Source organism: Periophthalmus magnuspinnatus, chromosome 3 (assembly GCF_009829125.3).
Source record: "Periophthalmus magnuspinnatus isolate fPerMag1 chromosome 3, fPerMag1.2.pri, whole genome shotgun sequence".
Taxonomy (NCBI): Eukaryota; Metazoa; Chordata; class Actinopteri; order Gobiiformes; family Gobiidae; genus Periophthalmus; species Periophthalmus magnuspinnatus.
In genome coordinates this window covers 4,030,048-4,049,013 of record NC_047128.1, presented here as the reverse complement: position 1 = coordinate 4,049,013, position 18,966 = coordinate 4,030,048, and the positions used below count along the sequence as shown (strand labels likewise).

Genomic DNA, 18,966 nt, shown 5'->3' with positions numbered 1-18,966 from the left:
TTGAATAATTTCACATATAAGTTGCACCCCTGGACAAAATATGAGAAAAGTGACACTAAAAGTCGTGAAAATACGGTCTATTATTAAATATTTGGATCTACGTGTGTCTTTTTGCAGCCCTCTGAGTAAAAACATGTCGTGTTGTAGTTTAGTTCAGTGTTTAAGATTATTCTCGTACATTTATTTGCGTGTGCGGCTGTTAAAAAGTAAACAGACTGAGGTAAAGGATGATTTGATAAAAGTGGAATACGTTAGATAATGTTGGAATAGTTTTGAGCAAGTATAAGACGAATCATCATAAAATGACTGTATTTCCCGGATTATCAGTCACACTTTTTTTCATAGTTTTTGACTTGAAAATAAAATTCCTTTGAGATTGAAATGTTCTTATTGTGAAAAAACGACCTGCGAATTGGAAACTTGTGTTTTCTTCTTTAAATGTCCTGTAGAGTGTTAATCCATGTTCTAATGCTGTTACCTCCTCAAAAACAGACCTGGAGTTGTTTTGTTTCATTCACACATGTTTGATTAACACTTTATTATTACATCTCCAAAGCTCCAAACACTCTGTTCCACCTTGTGATGTCATGAAGTGGTAGTTTTCAAGTTAACAGCTGCTATTTTATTAAAGAGGAGGTATTTTACTTCTATGTGTAAAAATTCAATCTGACAATCTTTATGAAAATGCTTTGTTTTTTATTGACACTTTGAAGCTGATGTCAACAACATTCCCTGGGGGTGTGACGCTAACTGTAGGCACTGCTCTGTCTGAGGCTTTGTTAGACTTTTTAATATTTCAACACAATCTGACGAACTGACTTATCTGAACTACAACAGGTGAGCTGATTTGTGCTGTTAAACAAGTCCCTCTCAAATAATATTACAGTCACATGCTAGCATTAGCATTAGCATTAGCCAACAGTTTTTCAGTTAGCCACTCTCACCTTTTTGTGTAAAATCAAACTCCTAAACAGGACCATGAGCGTTCGTATTGATCTCTGATGATCTTCTTTGACTGTATTTGCTAATGTGTGCACTGTGTCACCATGGTAACTGCTCGACATTCTACCATAGAAGTCCACTTAGCTCATTATCTCCTCTGTCAAACCCAGGCATGCTGAAGCGCACCAAATACAGCCGTCTCCGCAACGATTCACTCTCGTCTCTGGAGGACCGGCCCATCAGACCTCTGCCCCTGAAGAGGAACCTGCATCTGGACCAGGACCCCGCCCCCCTCGCCCCCCTCGCCCCGCTCGCCCCGCTCGCCCCGGTCCCATCCACGCTCAGGGACTTCATGGCCAACATCCGAATCCAAAGCCCCAAGCAAGACTGGACCGGACCCCCAAAACCGATCACAATCCCGGGACACAGGGATAGGACTGACCCGAGGTTGTTGACTCAGGTGTCTCTTGGTGACGGGGATGACGGCGTGGCGTTGAGGTGCATCAAACGCCCCATCACCCTGCAGCGCATGGTCAGCCTGCCCTGGACGCCCGGCTGTGTCCCGTGTGACCACCACAGACGGGACAAGTGCTGCTGGGACGGGGACTGCTCCGAGAAGGCCCGAGTGAAGACCGCGATTCACCATGACATTAAGGTAAGACACAGCTCCTTTGTCTTGGCTTGATGTTATTACTTCACCTGGAAATTTCCACAGTTTGGCATTAATAATCAGAATAATAATGGCAAGGCAAGTGTATTTGTACAGCACACAAAGTGTAAAAAGTATTTTAAAGAGCTTTACAGAATAAGAAATACATTAAACTCACAATACAACAAATCAAAACATAAATAATCATCATAAAAATAAAATTGTATTGGATTTATATAGCATCCAGCAATCCAAACTAAACCTTGGTCTGAAACAAGAATCTGTTAAAATGAATAAACAGAGACCAGATGAACCTCATGGGGCATTTAATATGAGCAGGTGGAGCCGGTTCTCTTTTTTTTTTTAAAGGAATCAATTATTTTTCTTTCTAGTTTTTATGTGTTTTATCCTAAGAAACGCTGAACCAACAGAAGACTCAGCGCTGAAGCAGAGCAGGCAACACAAGCACAAAAAACACATTTGGGATTGTAACAACAGTTATTTTAAATGTATTAATATTGTAGTGCAAAGTCTTATTCATACTCTGATCATTTCAAAAGGTAAACTCACTCCCACCCTCAGTTTGACCCGTTTTAAACACACCTGAGCCTCGGTCTTTTCTCTCTATCATAAGTTTGTTGAGTGACTTTTCATATTAACTTCTGTCATATAAATAAATATAAAAAGAGCCAGTCTTATAAATGGCTCTTTGGAATGAACGGATCTAAAAGATTCGGATCCCATAAAAGAGCTGAAAATCGCATCACCAGTGTAAATCTGAAAGTATTGACAGCTGTGGGTTGTGTGTTTCCTGATTAGTTTTGATGTTTTACCCGTTCAATACTCTGAGGTTCTGATTGGCTGACAGCTCTGTCCGCTCTGTTCCTATTGGCCGCTGGGAGGATGAGTGAGTCCATTGATAAATCCAGAGTTGAATCGATAGTGTTGTAAAAGTGTGGGCCACTGTGTGTGTGTGTTATAAGTGTGTGTGTGGGGGTGTGTGTGTATGTGTGTGGTTATATGTGTGTGTGTGTCTGTGTGTGTCTGTGTGGGGGTGCGCGTGTGTGTGTGTCTGGTTCTTGTGTTTGGTCTTTCCGCCTGTGTCCAACTCACACACACCAGAATGAGTCACCACGACCAACAGAGAGAGAGGACAGAGGGACGGAGAGAGGGAGAGGGGGAAGAGGAATGACAGAGGGAGAGATCGAGAGAGAAAAAGGAAGGATAGAGGGAGTGAGGAGACAGGGAGGAGCAAGAGGTAGAGAGGAGAAGACATGGAGGAGGGAGATGGAGAGAGAAGAAGAGGAAGGATAAAGGAAGAGGGGAGATAGAGAGAAGCATATATGGAGGTGGATGTAAAGAAAGAATGGGAGAAGGAGAAAGAGAATGAAAGAGAGAAAAAGAGAGAGACAGAGATGAAAGGGGGAGGAGAGAGAGGTGTAGTATTAGTCATAACATAAACATCACTGAATCTGACTTGAAGCTCTGGGTGAAATAATAAAACATTTGTGTTTGAAATCATGTGTTGAGTTCTTCTCTCAAACTGAAAACACTCTGTTCCACCTTGTGATGTCATCATGTGGTGATACAGGAAGTGCTCCACTGTGTTTTTAAACTCCACACACCTTCACTAGAATCATGTGGATTAATTTCATTTCTGGAGTTGCCAATCTCTACTGAACTAAAGGGAAAAGGAGCTGTTACCTTGAAAACTACCACTTGATGACATCACAAGGTGGAACGGAGCATTTTGAGCTTTGGAGATGTAGACAGACTAATAATAAAGTGTTACTTGAACATATAAAATATATAAACTATAATATAATGATCTTGTTTTTTTTTTTTTCCAGTATCGACCTGCTGAAATGAGTCTGTAGATTTGATACTAGTTTTAGTATTGATTATCTGAATATGTGATGTGTTACAGTTAATACAACATAGAAGTAAATACCTCCTCTTTAATCCTCATTTCAAAGTTTCACTTTGGCTTTGTTTCAGTACATGGGCAGTGTGGAGGTGACCCAGTCCATGAGGACTCTGGATTTCACAGCTCGGATGCAAGTCACAAGGTACGACTTTGGGTTTTGGAATTTGGGCGTTAGGTTTTTGGCTTCTTTGGGCTTCTGGCGTTGGACTTTGAGCTTTGGGCTTTGAGTGTTGGGCTTTAGGCGTTGGACTTTGGGCGTTGGGCATTGGGCTTTAGGCTTTGGGCGTTGGGCTTTAGGCTTTGAGCATTGGGCTTTTGGCGTTGGGCATTGGGCTTCGGGCGTTGGACTTTGGACATTGGGCTTTGGGTGTTGAGCTTTGGACTTTAGGCTTTGAGTGTTGGGCTTTGGGTGTTGGACTTTGGGTGCTTGGCATTGGGTGTTGAGTTTTGGGTATTGGGCGTTGGGCTTTTGGCGTTGGGCTTCTGGCGTTGGGGTTTGAGCTTTGGGCTTTGAATGTTGGGTTTTAGACTTTGGGCTTTGGGTGTTGAGCTTTGAGCGTTGGACTTTGGGCGTTGGGCTTTGGGCGTTGAGCTTTTGGCATTGGGCTTTAGGCTTTGAGCATTGGGCTTTTGGCGTTGGGCTTTGGGCGTTGGACTTCAGGCGTTGGGCGTTAGTCTTTGTGTAAGCTCGTCCTCACGCTCTTCAAATGAAAATCATCCCTCCTTCTCTTCTCCATAAGGAGAACACCACAGCTCCCAGGTCAGACGTACCACACTCTTTTGAGGCATTTTAAGGGAAAATGTGATTAAATGCATCAGTGACAGGGTTTGGGTGGGTCCATATGTGATGAAAAGAACTGAAGTACAGCCAGTGGTACTGACGGATCGGAAAATAACACTTTAATAATATGATCTTTGTGTTTGAGATGTGCCTCAGAGTTCTCTTTCTGAAAAACTAAAAAGTGAGTGGTACTAGTGGTCATGTCATAATGCTGTTCCCTCATCAAAATCATATCTGGAGTTGTGTTTTGCTTCATTCTGTCTATATCTCCAAAGCTCAAAATGCTCTGTTCCACCTTGTGATGTCATCAAGTGGTAGTTTTCAAGCTCTTTTTACCTTTAGTTCAGTAGAAATTGGCAATTCCAGGTGTGAAATGATCCAAATGATTCTAGAAAAGAAGGTGTGTGGAATTTAAAAACACAGTGGAGCACTTCCTGTATTACCACATGATGACATCACAAGGTGGAACAGAGTGTTTTCAGTATGAGAAAAGAACTCAGCCTAAATCTGCAGGGTTTGTGTGTTAAACATGTGTGAATGAAACAAAAAACAGCTCCAGGAAACTACATTATAACATAGATCAGAAAATAGCAAATGTAAATGTATTTTTTCTCATAAAACACAAAGTAATGGTGATTCTCTTTAAGTTCCTACGCCTCCACTTGCCAAGTTTGACATGCGGCACTTATTAACACGTTTAAAGGGGAAATTGGATTAAAGTCATAACAGTAGCGGGGTCTGGGTTGTGTCGTTTCATTCTGACAGTGAGAGGAGGGAGCTGGACACTGGAGCCTCTGTTGTAGCTGTGTCCGACCGACGCTACCACAATTAAATTAGTTGAATTTCCTCCTAATGACCCGGGCGGCTGTGAGTGGAGTCTGCAGTCACACGGCGTCTGATCCACAGAAAAGAGAGCACTTCTCAGAATGAGCAGATGGATTCGTAGATATTCGCTTGTTTTGGTCCCGGACGGCCCTCCTGACCGTTACATAGTGGAGAGGTCAGTTATGTCACAGGATGAAGCTAAAGCAGGACGTAACCGTCACCTGCTTTTTTAAATGAAAATGTTATTGATACTTTGGTGTTCTACATGTATGTCTATGGTGGAATGTTTATCAGTTACCATGGTGACATAAAGCACTCATTTGCAAACACTGGCAAAAAAAGTTTTAAGATTGTTGGAAAACTCAAGTAAAAATAAAAAATGGATTTAAAGAGCACATTTTCAGGAGCCTGTTATTAATCGAAGCGAACTGTTGGCTAATGCTAGCTACAGTAGCTTGTGTCTGTACTGTTATATTGGAGAGACTTCGCTCGCTTCGCTCCACCGTGAGCTCAGCGATGGACCCGCTGCAGTTCGCGTACCAGCCTGGCATCGGAGTGGAGAACGCTGTCATCTACCTGCTGCACCGCTCACTGTCTCACCTGGAGAACCCCGGCAGCACTGTGAGGATTCTCTTCTTTGACTTCTGCAGTGCTTTCAACACCATCCAGCCACTGCTCCTGAGGGACAAGCTGGAGACCGCCAGGGTGGACTGTGACCTGGCAGACTGGATCCTGGACTATCTCACAATCCGGCCCCAGTTTGTGAGAGCCAAGAACTGCGTGTCTGATCTTGTAACCTGCAGTGTGGGGGCGCCCCAGGGCACTGTCCTCGCGCCCTTTCTTTTCACCCTCTACACTGCAGACTTCAGACACAACATGGTCAGCTGCATCCTGCAGAAGTTCTCTGATGACTCTGCCATCATTGGCCTCATCAAGGATGATGATGATGTGGAGTACAGAGGACTAACACAGGACTTTGTGGACTGGTGTCAGCAGAACCACCTCATCATCAATGCAGAGAAGACCAAGGAGATGGTGGTGGACTTCCGCAGACGCCACTCTACTGCCCCCTCAGTGAACATCCAGGGAAGGGACATTGAGAGAGTGGACTCATACAAGTACCTGGGTGTTCATCTGAACAACAAACTGGGCTGGACTCACAACACAGACGCACTGTACAGGAAGGGCCAGAGCAGGCTCTATCTCCTGAGGAGACTCAGGTCTTTTGGAGTGAGAGGGCCACTCCTGAAGACCTTCTATGACTCTGTGGTGGCATCAGCCATCCTGTACGGTGTGGTCTGCTGGAACAGCAGCATCACAGAGAGGGAGAGGAAGAAGCTGGACAAGGTCATCAAGAAGTCCAGCTCCGTCCTGGGCTGTCCTCTGGACTCAATGCAGGAGGTGGGGGACAGGAGGGTCCTGGCTAAGGTCATTTCTATGCTGGGCCATGAGTCTCAACCCCTGCAGGACGCTCTGTCTGCCCTGGAGAGCAGCTTCAGTGACAGACTGATTCACCCTCGCTGTGTGAAGGTTTCAGGTCTTTCCTTCCTGCTGCTGTCAGACTGTACAATGAACACTGTTAACACTGAACATGCGTCATTCAACCACAACTATGTGCAATACTCAAGTCACTTTACAGAGATGTCATATTAGAGTCTAGTTTTAGTTTATTTTTAAGTCTATTTTTTTAATTATTATAAGCTATTTATCTATTATCTTGTTTTATTGCATGTACCATTTTTCTTCTGTTCTTGAACTGTGCGGTGCAATATTGTAATTTCCCCACTGTGGGACTAATAAAGGCATATCTTATCTTATTTAGCAGCACAAATCAGCTAAATCAGTTCTTTCAGGTCAGATTGTGTCAAACTAAAGCTCAGATTTAAGACTTTAAGAAAGCTTCAGACAGAGCAGTGCCTACAGTTAGCATCACAAGCATTAACTTTCAAGCAAAACAAGAACCTCTTCTTAGAGAATCCATGGGTGCAATAGCAATTAACAATTTAAAACTAAACATTATATCTTCTGATTGGGCAAAATGGCCTTAGAATGTTGAAGGGTCAGTGCTGATAGTTGAGCATAGACTGTTTAAACAAATGGACATAGCTAACCTGCTAGCCATCATGTTCCAAATAGGAAGTGATCTTGGGCGCACTTCGGCTTCAACGACTCTAATTCACATTCACTGTAGCCCCTCTCTCTGTACCTGCTGCTGTCAGACTCATTTTGGTCTTAAATATTCGTATTAACCTGTTCTACATGATCCTGTTGTATTGTTACTAATTCATGTATTTGTTTGTATTTTCTACAGAGAAGCAATAAGCAGACTGTGCCAAAAGAGCTCCACCAAGACGTCAGTCAAGTCCAAAAAGGTAAAACGAAGAAACATTTGTACTTGGGGTTCAAAATATTAAAACTACAGATTAAAGAGCCCATATTACACTGATTTCTGAGCTGTTCTAATGTTGTTTCCTCATCACAAACAGACCTGGAGTTGTGTTTTATTTCATTCACAGAGACTGTACAGTGCCCCCTATAGAGCCCCATATAGAGCCCCGATAGAGCCCCGTATAGTGCCCCGTATAGAGCCCTGTATAGTGCCCCGTATAGAGCCCCTATAGAGCCCCGTATAGTGCCCCGTATAGTACCCCGTATAGTGCCCCGTATAGGGCCCCATATAGGGCCCTGTATAGGGCTCTGTATAGGGCCCTGTATAGAGACATGTAGCAGGCAGCAGAATGACAGCTGTTTGTGCGGCTTACATTGTTTATATTGTGTATATTGTTTATATTGTTTGAGTTGTTTGTATTGTTTATATTGTTGTTTATATTGTTTGTGTTGTTTATATTGTGTAGATTGTTTATATTGTTGTTTATATTGTAGTTCATATTGTTGTTTATATCATTTGCGTTGTCATGGTGCAGGTGGGGGCGGGTCACAAAGGCCTGTGTTTGGTTCTGGGGCAGAGCGACCTGAGCTTCAACAGGAGCAAAGTCATCCTCAGTGTGTCCACAGAGAGTCTGAGTCTGCTCTGTGTCTCCTCCCTGCAGGTAACCACTAAAAGTAAAACTATTACACACATCTGAGGGAGCGAGGGAGAGAGAGGGAGAGAGAGAGGGAGAGGGAGGGAGAGAGAGAGGAAGAGAGGAAGAGAGAGATAGATAAAGAGAGAGAGAGTCTGAGTCTGCTCTGTGTCTCCTCCCTGCAGGTAACCACTAAAAGTAAAACTATTACACACATCTGAGGGAGCGAGGGAGGGAGAGGGAGAGAGAGAGGGAGAGGGAGGGAGAGAGAGAGGAAGAGAGGAAGAGAGAGATAGATAAAGAGAGAGAGAGTCTGAGTCTGCTCTGTGTCTCCTCTCTGCAGGTAACAGCTAAAAGTAAAACTATTACACACAACTGAGAGAGAGCGAGAGAGGGAGAGGGAGGGAGAGAGGGAGAGAGAGAGGGAGGGAGAAATAGATAAAGAGAGAGAGAGTCTGAGTCTGCTCTGTGTCTCCTCTCTGCAGGTAACAGCTAAAAGTAAAACTATTACACACAACTGAGAGAGAGCGAGAGAGGGAGAGGGAGGGAGGGAGGGAGAGAGGGAGGGAGTGATAGATAAAGAGAGAGAGAGTCTGAGTCTGCTCTGTGTCTCCTCCCTGCAGGTAACGACTAAAAGTAAAAATATTACACACATCTAAGAGAGAGAGATGGAGGGAGGGAGAGGGAGAGAGACAAAGAGAGAGTGAGAGAGAGAGAGATGGAGAGAGAGTGAGAAAGAGAGACAAAGAGAGAGAGGGAGAGAAGGAGAGACAGACGGAGGGAGAGAGGAGAGAGACAAAGAGAGAGTGAGAGAGATGGAGGGAGAGTGAGAAAGAGAGACAAAGAGAGAGAGGGAGAGAAGGAGAGACAGATGGAGGGAGAGAGGAGAGAGAGAGAGACAGAGATGGAGAGGGAGAGAAGGAGAGAGAAATGGAGAGAAGGAGAGAGAGAGGGAGGTAGGGAGAGAGGGGGAGGATGGGAGGGAGGGTGGGAAAGAGGGAGAGAGAGAGAGAGAAGGAGAGAGAGGGAGGATGGCAGGGAGAGAGGGAAAGAAGGAGAAGGAAAGAGAGAGAAAGAGAGAGAGGGAGGGAGAGAAGGAGAGAGAGACAAAGAGAGTGAGAGAGGAAGGAGAGAGGGAGAGAAAGAGAGAGAGACACAGAGAGAGAGAGACAGACGGAGGGAGAGAGAGGGAGAGAGAGAGACAAAGAGAGAGAGACAAAGAGAGAGAGAGAGTTGGAGTCTGCTCGGTGTCTCCTCTCTGCAGGTAAAGTAAGGAGAGAGTGAAAGAGAGTGAAGAGAAAGTGAAAATACAATAATAAGTAATAAGCTTCAACATTAGTGGATTTAAATTCTGACTATTTATTTCAAAAGTAGTGCATCACCGTGGCAACCATCTGCAAACATCAAACTCTCATACAGAAACCTAACGTATAGTTTGTGTTTGTGTTTGTGTTGTAGAAAATCGCTCACCACTCGATGCAGTCCATCTCGTTCGCCTCTGGGGCCGACCCGGTAGGTCCAGCTCACGTGCCTCGCTGACGTGTCTAGGGGGAAATTGTTTAAGCCTGTTTACTGCTGGCCCCCTGCCATCCCTCTATTGGATTAGGCTTCACTTCCGACTTCATTACATTTCCATAGAACCAAGATTAGCCTGTTTTACACTGCGCCTCTGTTCACAAGTGTTTACCTATTTTAAAAAGACACGCCGATGGTTCTCAGATGAGGGATTTGAACGAGGAATTGAAATCAAAATGAATTCCAAGCTGAGTGATCACATTTTGCAGATTCTGTAGGTCATATACTGTCTTCAGCAGGGGCGGCGCCGCGTGGGGGGCTTGAGGGGGCACTAGCCTCCCCTAGAACGGTCAGTGCACCTTCAACGCCCCCCCAACGATTTTTGCCCCAGTTTCATATAATAAGACTCCAAAAATAATATTCAAATCTATATTAGGTTTTATAAATCACCACGAGGACTAACTACATTTAAACTGGCTTAAAACAGCAAAGCAAACGCGGTAGAAGAAGAGGGGTGGGGTACGCTCTATTGTTAAAAGACTGTAAATGAACATAATAAAAGCGAGAAGTAAAATCAACGGGACAAATTGTTGTAGGAGTGAAGACGACGTGCTGCTGGACACGGCCTTATATCTGTCTGAAGGGAGGAGCTAACAGCTATCGTTTACAGTTTCTGTTTGTTGGCTAGGTCTACTGAGCTACACCAGGGGTCATGACCTTTAACCCCCAAAGAGCCATTCAGATCTGGTTTCCACGCTTCTTCTTCTGCTCCTGAACCTTTGCACAGCGTCTGTAAATCAGGGCTGTACGAAATCATTTTCATCTTTACGCAGGACTGTGACGCTTATTTTGATTGAAAAATAATAAAATCTATTATTCTAATTTTTTTTAAAAATATATTTTAGAAGATAAGAAAAGTAAATGGTAAACAGTCACATTTTTATATAGTGCTTTTTTAATTTTTCTTATCTTCAGTGTAGATGTATTTTCTCATTGTAATAAAAAAAAAAATCTTGTTCAATTGGTAGATCATTTTACTTCAGGTCAGGTTAAATTTACTCATATCAAACTTACTTAATTCAAGTCATTTTAAATTAGATTATACTTTGTCGTGTGCCCATTTATTTCACTCCTGAGTCCTGTGATCAATCCGACCGTTCATAGTCCCGTTTAGGAAAAACTGTGAAAGTGGCTAACTGAAAAACTGCTGGCTAATGCTAGCTAGCTTGTGACTGTAATTTTATGTGCGAGAGACTTTGTTTGTTGTAGTTCCAGCAAAACCAGCTCTTTCTGCTCAGATTGTGGTAAAATAAAGCTCAGATTAAAGTTTTAACAAGCCGCAGACGGAGCAGTGCCTACGGTTAGCGTCACACTTCCGGGGAATGTTGATGACTTCAGCTGTAAAGTATCAATTGCTAAAGAGTCTTCCATTGGTTCTTCATAAAGAAACAACACAAAAATCAACACTCAAACAAAATGAACCTTGTGTTGTGAAATGTGGGCCAGTCGTGGGCCAGTCGTGGGTCAGTCGTGGGTCAGTCGTGGGTCAGTCGTGGGTCAGTCGTGGGTCAGTCGTGGGTCAGTCGTGGGCCAGTTCCACTCGTCTACGTGGCCCATGTGACAGAATATGGGTTACTTCTCCTGACTGCCCTCGATGCACATACTGAGCTCAATCATTGGTCCAAAATCAATGAGTTCCTGTTAATGCCACCCTGCGGGACATGTCCAATAGTCCAACACTGATGCTCACATCCTGGAAACGGTGTCTCTGTAACACTCCAGAGAAACAGAGAAAAGAAAAACTGGAGGATTAGAGTGAATTAGACAGATATAAGGCTCCAGCAGTAATCTGACCAGAACTGAAGAAGAGACTTGGACGAGCAGCAAAACGTCTTCACCCACAATGATTTGTCCAGTTGACAGATTTAAACTTCATCTTTTGCTATTTGCCCCTGGTTTAGTCCTGGTTTAGTCCTGGTTTAGTCCTGGTTTGGTCCTGGTTTAGCCCTGGTTTAGTCCCGGTTTAATGAGAGTCCCCAGTTTGGTCCTGGTTTACTCCAGAAAACACTCTGTTGTGGAACAGAGCGTTTTGAGCTTTGGAGATGTTACAGACTCATAATAAAGTGTTACTCAAATGTGTGAATGAAACAAAACACAACTCCAGGTCTGTTTTTTGAGGAGGGAACAGCATTAGAACATGACTTAAAGCCACAAGAGTTGTTTTTTTGTCGTCCTGGACCTTTAAACTTGATCTGATTAGTTCTTTCTTCCTGGCGATGAGGAGGTGCAGTCTTATTATAATCTCTGGCCTGTGGTTATCTCCTGACCACACAGAGCGATTCTTCTATCCATTCACTGTGCTCATTTACGTCTGTAGCCACATTATGAAGCTCAGGCTCAACTGTAAAGGCTTTGTGAAGTTCTTATCTGCAGCGTATTCCACGAAAATGTGCAGTTTTGGATCCGAACTTTAACTTTCACAGATTTTTTTCATGTTATTTTTTATTTTATTTCCACAAAGCTGACTCTTGTAGCTTTAAACTATGTTCTAATGTTAATCCTATATAATCCTCCTCAAAAACAGACCTGGAGTTGTGTTTTGTTTTATTCACACATGTTTGAGTAACACTTTATTATTAGTCTGTCACATCTCCAAAGCTCAAAACGCTCTGTTCCACCTTGTGATGTCATGAAGTGGTAGTTTTCAAGTTAACAGCTCCTTTTACCTTTTATTCTGTAGAAATTCCAGGTCCAAAATCAGCCAAAATATTCTAGTGAAGGAATATGGAGCAGACATTGGACGATATTGAAATTTTGTGCAATGATTATTATTACGATTAACAATTATGTCACGATAATGATTAAAGTTGTTATGGATGTGAATAATTATAACTTTAACAGAGAATTTTATGGATGAGTAGGGCCGTCAACTGAAATTTGGAGGCCTGGGACCATAAGCCTCACATGGGCCCCCTGTAATACAAATTAAAAGAAAGCGGAAGAAAACGGATGGATGGATATAAAAACATTTCAGTAGACTTATTTCACTTTTTCTTCACTACATAATTCGAAATATCTTGCTTTATATATTTGAAGACTATGAAGCTCGACATAGGACAATTGCAAAATATAATATTAATGCGTGGTCCTGAGATAATATCACATTCCCACATGATATTATCTTGAAGAAATGACTTAATTATCACAAAGGAACAAGATATTATTTTTATTTTTTTAGTTAAATATCTCTTGTGAAAATATATGTATAGAAATGATTATGTTCCCTCAAGATAATGTCTCGTTCCCTCAAAATAATATCTCGTTGAACTAAGAGGGTCCAATTCTGGGCCCCCTAAGACCCTGGGGCCCCGGAGAACAGACCCCTTTGTCCCCCTTGTTGACCTCCCTCTGGATAAGTCATTTTTTTCCTGCACATTCTGGTGATATAACAGCGATTATCTCTCACAGTTATATAAAATGTCCCACAAACGATCATTGTCGACCTTTTTTGCCACGATAAACAATATTATTATTTCTTGTCCCATCCTTAGTGTGGAGTTTAAAAACACAGTGGAGCTCTCTTTTGGTACACGTCTATTTCTATCGTAGATAATTCAATTTTGACTCATGTTTCTGTTTGTTCCGCAGGAAATGGCCGACTTCGTCGCTTATGTGGCTAAAGACCAGGACAATCACAGAGGTAAGAGACGCTATGTCATTTCCTGTATTTACTAAAGCCGCATTGTGTAATTTTTCCTTTCTTCCACCTACATGAAGATTAGAAACACCCTATAGGCTCAACAGACATGTCATGTGACCATTTAGCATTAGCTACAATACAGTTTTAAATGATCAAGAATAATAAAAGAAGTCGTCTGTGTTCGTCCACAGCCTGTCATATCCTGGAGTGTCCACAGGGGCGCGCTGCAGAGGTCATAAACAGCATCGGACAGGCTTTTGAAACACGCTTCCACCAAATGCTCAGGCAGTCCTCTCCGCTCCTCGGCCACAGTCACAGGTTTGAGACTTTATATCGTTTATTAAAGGTCCATGTTACATCATTACATCATTATCTGATCTGTTCTGATGTTGTTTCCTCATCACAAACAAACCTGGAGTTGTGTTTTGTTTCATTCAAACATGTTTAACACACAAACCCTGCAGATTTAGGCTGAAAACACTCTGTTCCACCTTGTGATGTCATCATGTGGTAATACAGGAAGTGCTCCACTGTGTTTTTAAACCCCACACACCTTCACTAGAATCATTTGGATCATTTCAGCCAATCTCTACTGAACTAAAGGTAAAAGGAGCTTGAAAACTACCACTTCATGACATCACAAGGTGGAACAGAGCGTTTTTTTAATAATAAAGTGTTACTCAAACATGTGTGAATGAACTCCAGGTCTGTTTTTGAGGAAAAAGCGGCATTAGAACATGACTTAAAGCTACAAGAGTCAGTTTTGTGTGATATTGGACCTTTAAAGACTAAATAGTAACACAAATATAAATGCGTGTGTAATATATGCTAATGCTAATATGCTAATAGATGCTACATCCTACATTCATATACGTTTAAAATACAACATGGGCATTTAGGATCATTATCTGGAAACAAGAGGTTACAGTGTTCTTCTTTTAAGTCCAACCTCATCTGTGGGTTACAATAATGAAACATTTGGACCGTTGCCATAGAGATTAACAATTTAAAACAAAATATTATGTCTTTTAAATCAGAAAAAGTCCTCAAAATGTTGCATGAAAACACAAAGCTGAAATCTACATCCATAGGTTTTAAATGTTGGAAAAATATATGACTGTTGCCATAGCGATTAGCAATTTAAAATATAATATTGTGTCTTTTGCATTGGGAAAAAGTTCTCAAAATTATACATATAACTGAAAGCTGAAATTCATATCTATGGGCTGTAGAATTATGAGAAATTTGGACCGTTGTCATAGCAATTAACAATTTAAAGTTAAATATTAGGCGTTTTGAATTGGGAAAAAGTCTTCAGAATGTTGCGTGTAATAGGAAACTGAAATCCATATCTGTAGGTTTTAGAATAATGAAAAATTTGTACTGTTGCCATAGCGATTAACAATTTAAAACATAATATTATGTCTTTTGAATCAGAAAAAGTCCTCAAAATGTTGCATATAGTACAAAGCTGGAATCCATATCTGTTGGTTTTAGAATGACGAAAAAATATATGACCGTGGGAAAAAGTCTTCAGAATGTAACAAGAAGTTGAAATCCATGAATAGACATGAAGAAAACGGTGTGTGGCAGGGCATCTGATGTAAAAACTACAGATTTGCTGATTATCTTTAAAGTTCTATAAGATGTGTGTGTATTTGTGTGTGTTCAGGTCAGCGCACAGTCCCAGGTCACATTCACACACAGACCAAAGACTCACATCAGGTCTGAACTATTACAACATGCTCCCAGAGAAGACGCCCCCTGCTGTCAAGACAGAGGAACTACTGAACTCAGAGCGGGACAAGACACAGGACGTGACTCTGCAAAGGGTAAAACTTCATCATGACGGTGTTTTACTGCAGCGACCTCTCCTCTGAATGAACAAACGGTCGTTAAAGAGCCAGGATTACGCAAAATCTCCCATGTTCTAACGCTGTTCTCTCAAGATAATATATATTTTTTATTTTGTAAATATTTTTCTGTCATCTGCGGGGCTCCGAGGACTTTTGTGTGTGTTTATAAAATGTAAAAAGTAGTAAAAATAAAGAAAAAAACGACATTGACTCCACTTTTGACAGGTCGTGTTTGTTGCAGATCTCATTGGACAAAAAATGACCCAGTGTAGCTTTAATGATATTGTTGATTTTTGACGGGGTGGAGTCACGGGGGAGTCACTGGATTGATCAGACGGGCCTCGGGCTAAGGTCTGATTCACTTCCTCGTATTTTTCACTATCTCTGTGTCATCGTCAGCTCCATCGTTTAATTGTGTGACTCAAAGGTGAAGCGCATCAACAGAGGACACGATGTCAGCGTTAGAGAAGACGATTTTAATTTTATATGATTGTTGTATATTTAAAAACAGGCGTAAAACAGATGCAGAATTGACTTTCCAGAGCGTTTAACCATGTTGCTTCTTCTCATTTACCATCTCGAAGTTGTATTTGGAGTGATTCCTGTTGGAGTAATCTTTAATCGATTATTTTCAAGACGCCATTTTGTCGATCTACCCCCATTTTCACTTACACTGTGACGTACGCACTTTCTTCTCCAGTTTTAATTTCTTAATCGGCGTCGTGTCGTAATTTTGGTACACTTGAAAAAAAAAAAAGTGCTGCTCTAGTGTGATGTGCAGCTGTCCATAGGGGGCGCCGACAGCACACGGCACTTTTTTGTGATGGCGTTTACGGCGACGTCAGCCTCCCATTGGACTTGTTTCTTTTATTAAGTTGTTTATTCAGTTTTAGATGAATATTGTGATGTAAAATGTGCAAATTATCGCTCAGTAGTTTAAATATTTTGGCTTCACTTTTGTTGCAGGTTTGTTCTTCTCCACCTGGGACCTTGTATGAAAACTGCTCCACCACTGAACATCGAACAGCGCCCTCTGGAGGTGAATATGTAGCAGCGACAGTTATCAAGAGCTGCTCTAAGATACTTATTTGTGACATCATTTGAGTTCTGTGTAATCTTCTAAATATCTTACAATCATGTGTTTTTTGTGTTTTTTAGAGATATAGACATAAATATATTTGTTTATTTTTCAGAGAGTTTAGATGTCGACACAATTTGCCAAATAAAAGACGCCAGGATCCAGGATGAAGACTGGTTTCATGGCAGGTACTTAAAAGTCTTATATTACACAAAACTGTTTCTCGTAGCTTTAAGTCGCGTTATAATGTTGTTTCCTCCTCAAAAACAGCCCTGGAGTTGTGTTTTGTTTCATTCACACATTCACACTTTATTATTAGTCTGTAACATCTCCAAAGCTCAAAATGCTCCGTTCCACCTTGTGATGTCACGAAGTGGTAGTTTTCAAGTTAACAGCTCCTTTTTACCTTTTAGCACAGTAGAAATGGGTAATTCCAGGAGCAGAAATGATCCAAATGATTCTAATGAAGGTGTGTGGAGTTTAAAAACACAGTGGAGCACTTCCTGTATTACCACATGATGACATCACAAGGTGGAACGGAATGTTTATCAGTCAGTTTGAGAGAACAACAGAGCCTAAATCTGCAGGGTTTGTGTGTTAAACATGTGTGAATGAAACAAAACACAACTCCAAGTCTGTTTGTGATGAGGAAGCAACATTAGAACACAGATCAGATCCACAGCGCCCCCCGATGGCCGCATTTGACATGTGCTGTTGGTTTCAGACTGGACCGGGAGCAGGCGGAGTCGCTCCTGAGCACCAGCGGGGACTTCCTGGTGAGAGAGAGCCACACGGGGCAGTATGTCCTTAGCGGGAGAGGGGGCGACACTGTGCGACACCTGCTGCTGGTGGATCCCAACGGACAGGTGAGGCCAACAGCGCCCTCTGATGGGTAATGCGGAGTAGGATGTAGGGGAATATGTCCGGCTTGTTTCTGTTTCAAAATGGACGCTCACCGAGGTGCGGCATATACTGGTCTCCATGGATAAAGATATTAAATGAACATAGCTAACCCACTAGCCGCCACATTTCAAATAGGAAATTTCACGCACTTGCAGCTCCATCGACTCTGGCTCCAATTCACTTTCTATTGAAGAACTGTGTCCCCTCTCTCTGTACCTGCTGCTGTCAGACTTGTCATTTTGGTCTTAAATGTTCATATTAACCCACTCTACATGATCCTGGGGTTTTTATTTCACTTTTGTGTCTGTAAATCAAGATGTGAACATTAATAACAAACAAATTGCTAATGCTAGAGGTCACTACCACTAGCGTTAGCAACAGGTTTGATTGACGGTGTTGCGCCTGCTCCCTGCTAAACCAGCGGTGCGGGTGGCAAGGGGGCGTTACCTTCAACAGTCTCACTCCAGATTGGCTCTTTTGGTTGCTATGATACTCACGGTCGGAATTCCAAATATGAAACTAGGCTCCAAATTCGCCGCTATAACTGCTATAGCCTCGATGAGCTTCATTTGACTGAAGCTGAACGCTGTGGGTGACGTCGCACTCACTTCTTTACAGTTGTCCCTCACAATATCGCGGTTCATCTTTCGTGGTCTCGCTGTTTCATGGATTTTTTTTACTCCAATTTTACATGCTTTTTTTACAATGTATAAACATGCGTTGTGTTGTGCGTCCTGATTGGCTGTTGGACTGTAGACCATTGTCCATCAGTCTCCTCCGTGCCGTGTCTCCTGTACAGTACAGAATGTGTTCAGACAAATTTACATAAACGTTGGATCGCAGTGTGACTCTGAAGTGCTGTACGTTTGCAATTTGTTTTCTCCCCGACAAAACCCACAATGTCGATGAAACGTTCAAAGACGCCTACGAAGGTTTGAACTTTGAGAGAGTTTAAACAAGAGAGAAATGTGAGAAAATGTTAATGCCTGTGTGAGAAAAGTGTATAAAGTGTGTGGTGAGGGGTTTTACAGCCAAAAACATAGAGAATAATTGTAAAAAATAAAGCTGATACTTTGCGGATTTCGTCTATTGCGTGTTATTTTAGAACATAACCCCCGCGATAAATGAGAGACCACTGTACACATTTTCTTTTTGGTCCATAAAATGTAATTTCTCTGTGTTTTATTTGTGTGTTTTAGGTTCGCACGCGGGACAAAGTCTTCCTCGGCATCGCTCACCTGATCCAGTTCCATGTGGAGAGCCAGATGCCCATCCAGTGTGGGACAAGTGAACTGTGTCTGAAACAACCCATCCCCCCGAAACACTAGCGCCCCCTACAGCCCCTCTATGGACAGGCACGCACTGGAACGCTCACTGTATACAAATGGACTCATCGTTTAGTTTTCATTTTTAAAGGCGTTTATCTCTATCTTTTCTTTTCTGTCAAACATATTTTTTCAAACCAAAACGTGCTGCATGTGAAATGTGTGTGTGTTTCCTTTAAAGAGGGGGTATTATGCAAAAATTCTTTTTGTAGCTTTTTCCCATGTTTTAACACTGTTCCCTCATCAAAATCATGTGTGAAGAGGTTATAGATGTCATCCATGCATGTTTGAGTAATCTAGAGATCTCTCCCAGGCCCTATTCAAACCCTCCTTATGTTCAGCTGTAAGATTTGTACAAGGCTCCGCCCACAAGCCTACATCACCCATGCTCCCACACGACAATTCTCCATAAATATACAAAAACATGATACAAAACAACACA

The 18,966-nt window shown here is 42.2% G+C and overlaps 1 protein-coding gene across 1 annotated transcript; it reads left to right on the top strand.

Annotated features, from left to right (window-relative positions):
• Positions 1 to 1,114: 1,114 nt before the first annotated feature.
• Positions 1,115 to 18,536, top strand: LOC117389469 (SHC-transforming protein 4-like). The gene is made up of 12 exons (XM_033987155.2): positions 1,115 to 1,597; positions 3,590 to 3,660; positions 7,436 to 7,496; positions 8,049 to 8,174; positions 9,606 to 9,659; positions 13,311 to 13,362; positions 13,554 to 13,680; positions 15,035 to 15,194; positions 16,185 to 16,257; positions 16,412 to 16,484; positions 17,021 to 17,162; positions 18,399 to 18,536. The coding sequence occupies exons 1-12, from the start codon at positions 1,115 to 1,117 to the stop codon at positions 18,525 to 18,527; spliced, it is 1,551 nt and encodes a 516-aa protein (XP_033843046.2). The 3' UTR covers positions 18,528 to 18,536.
• Positions 18,537 to 18,966: the final 430 nt, after the last annotated feature.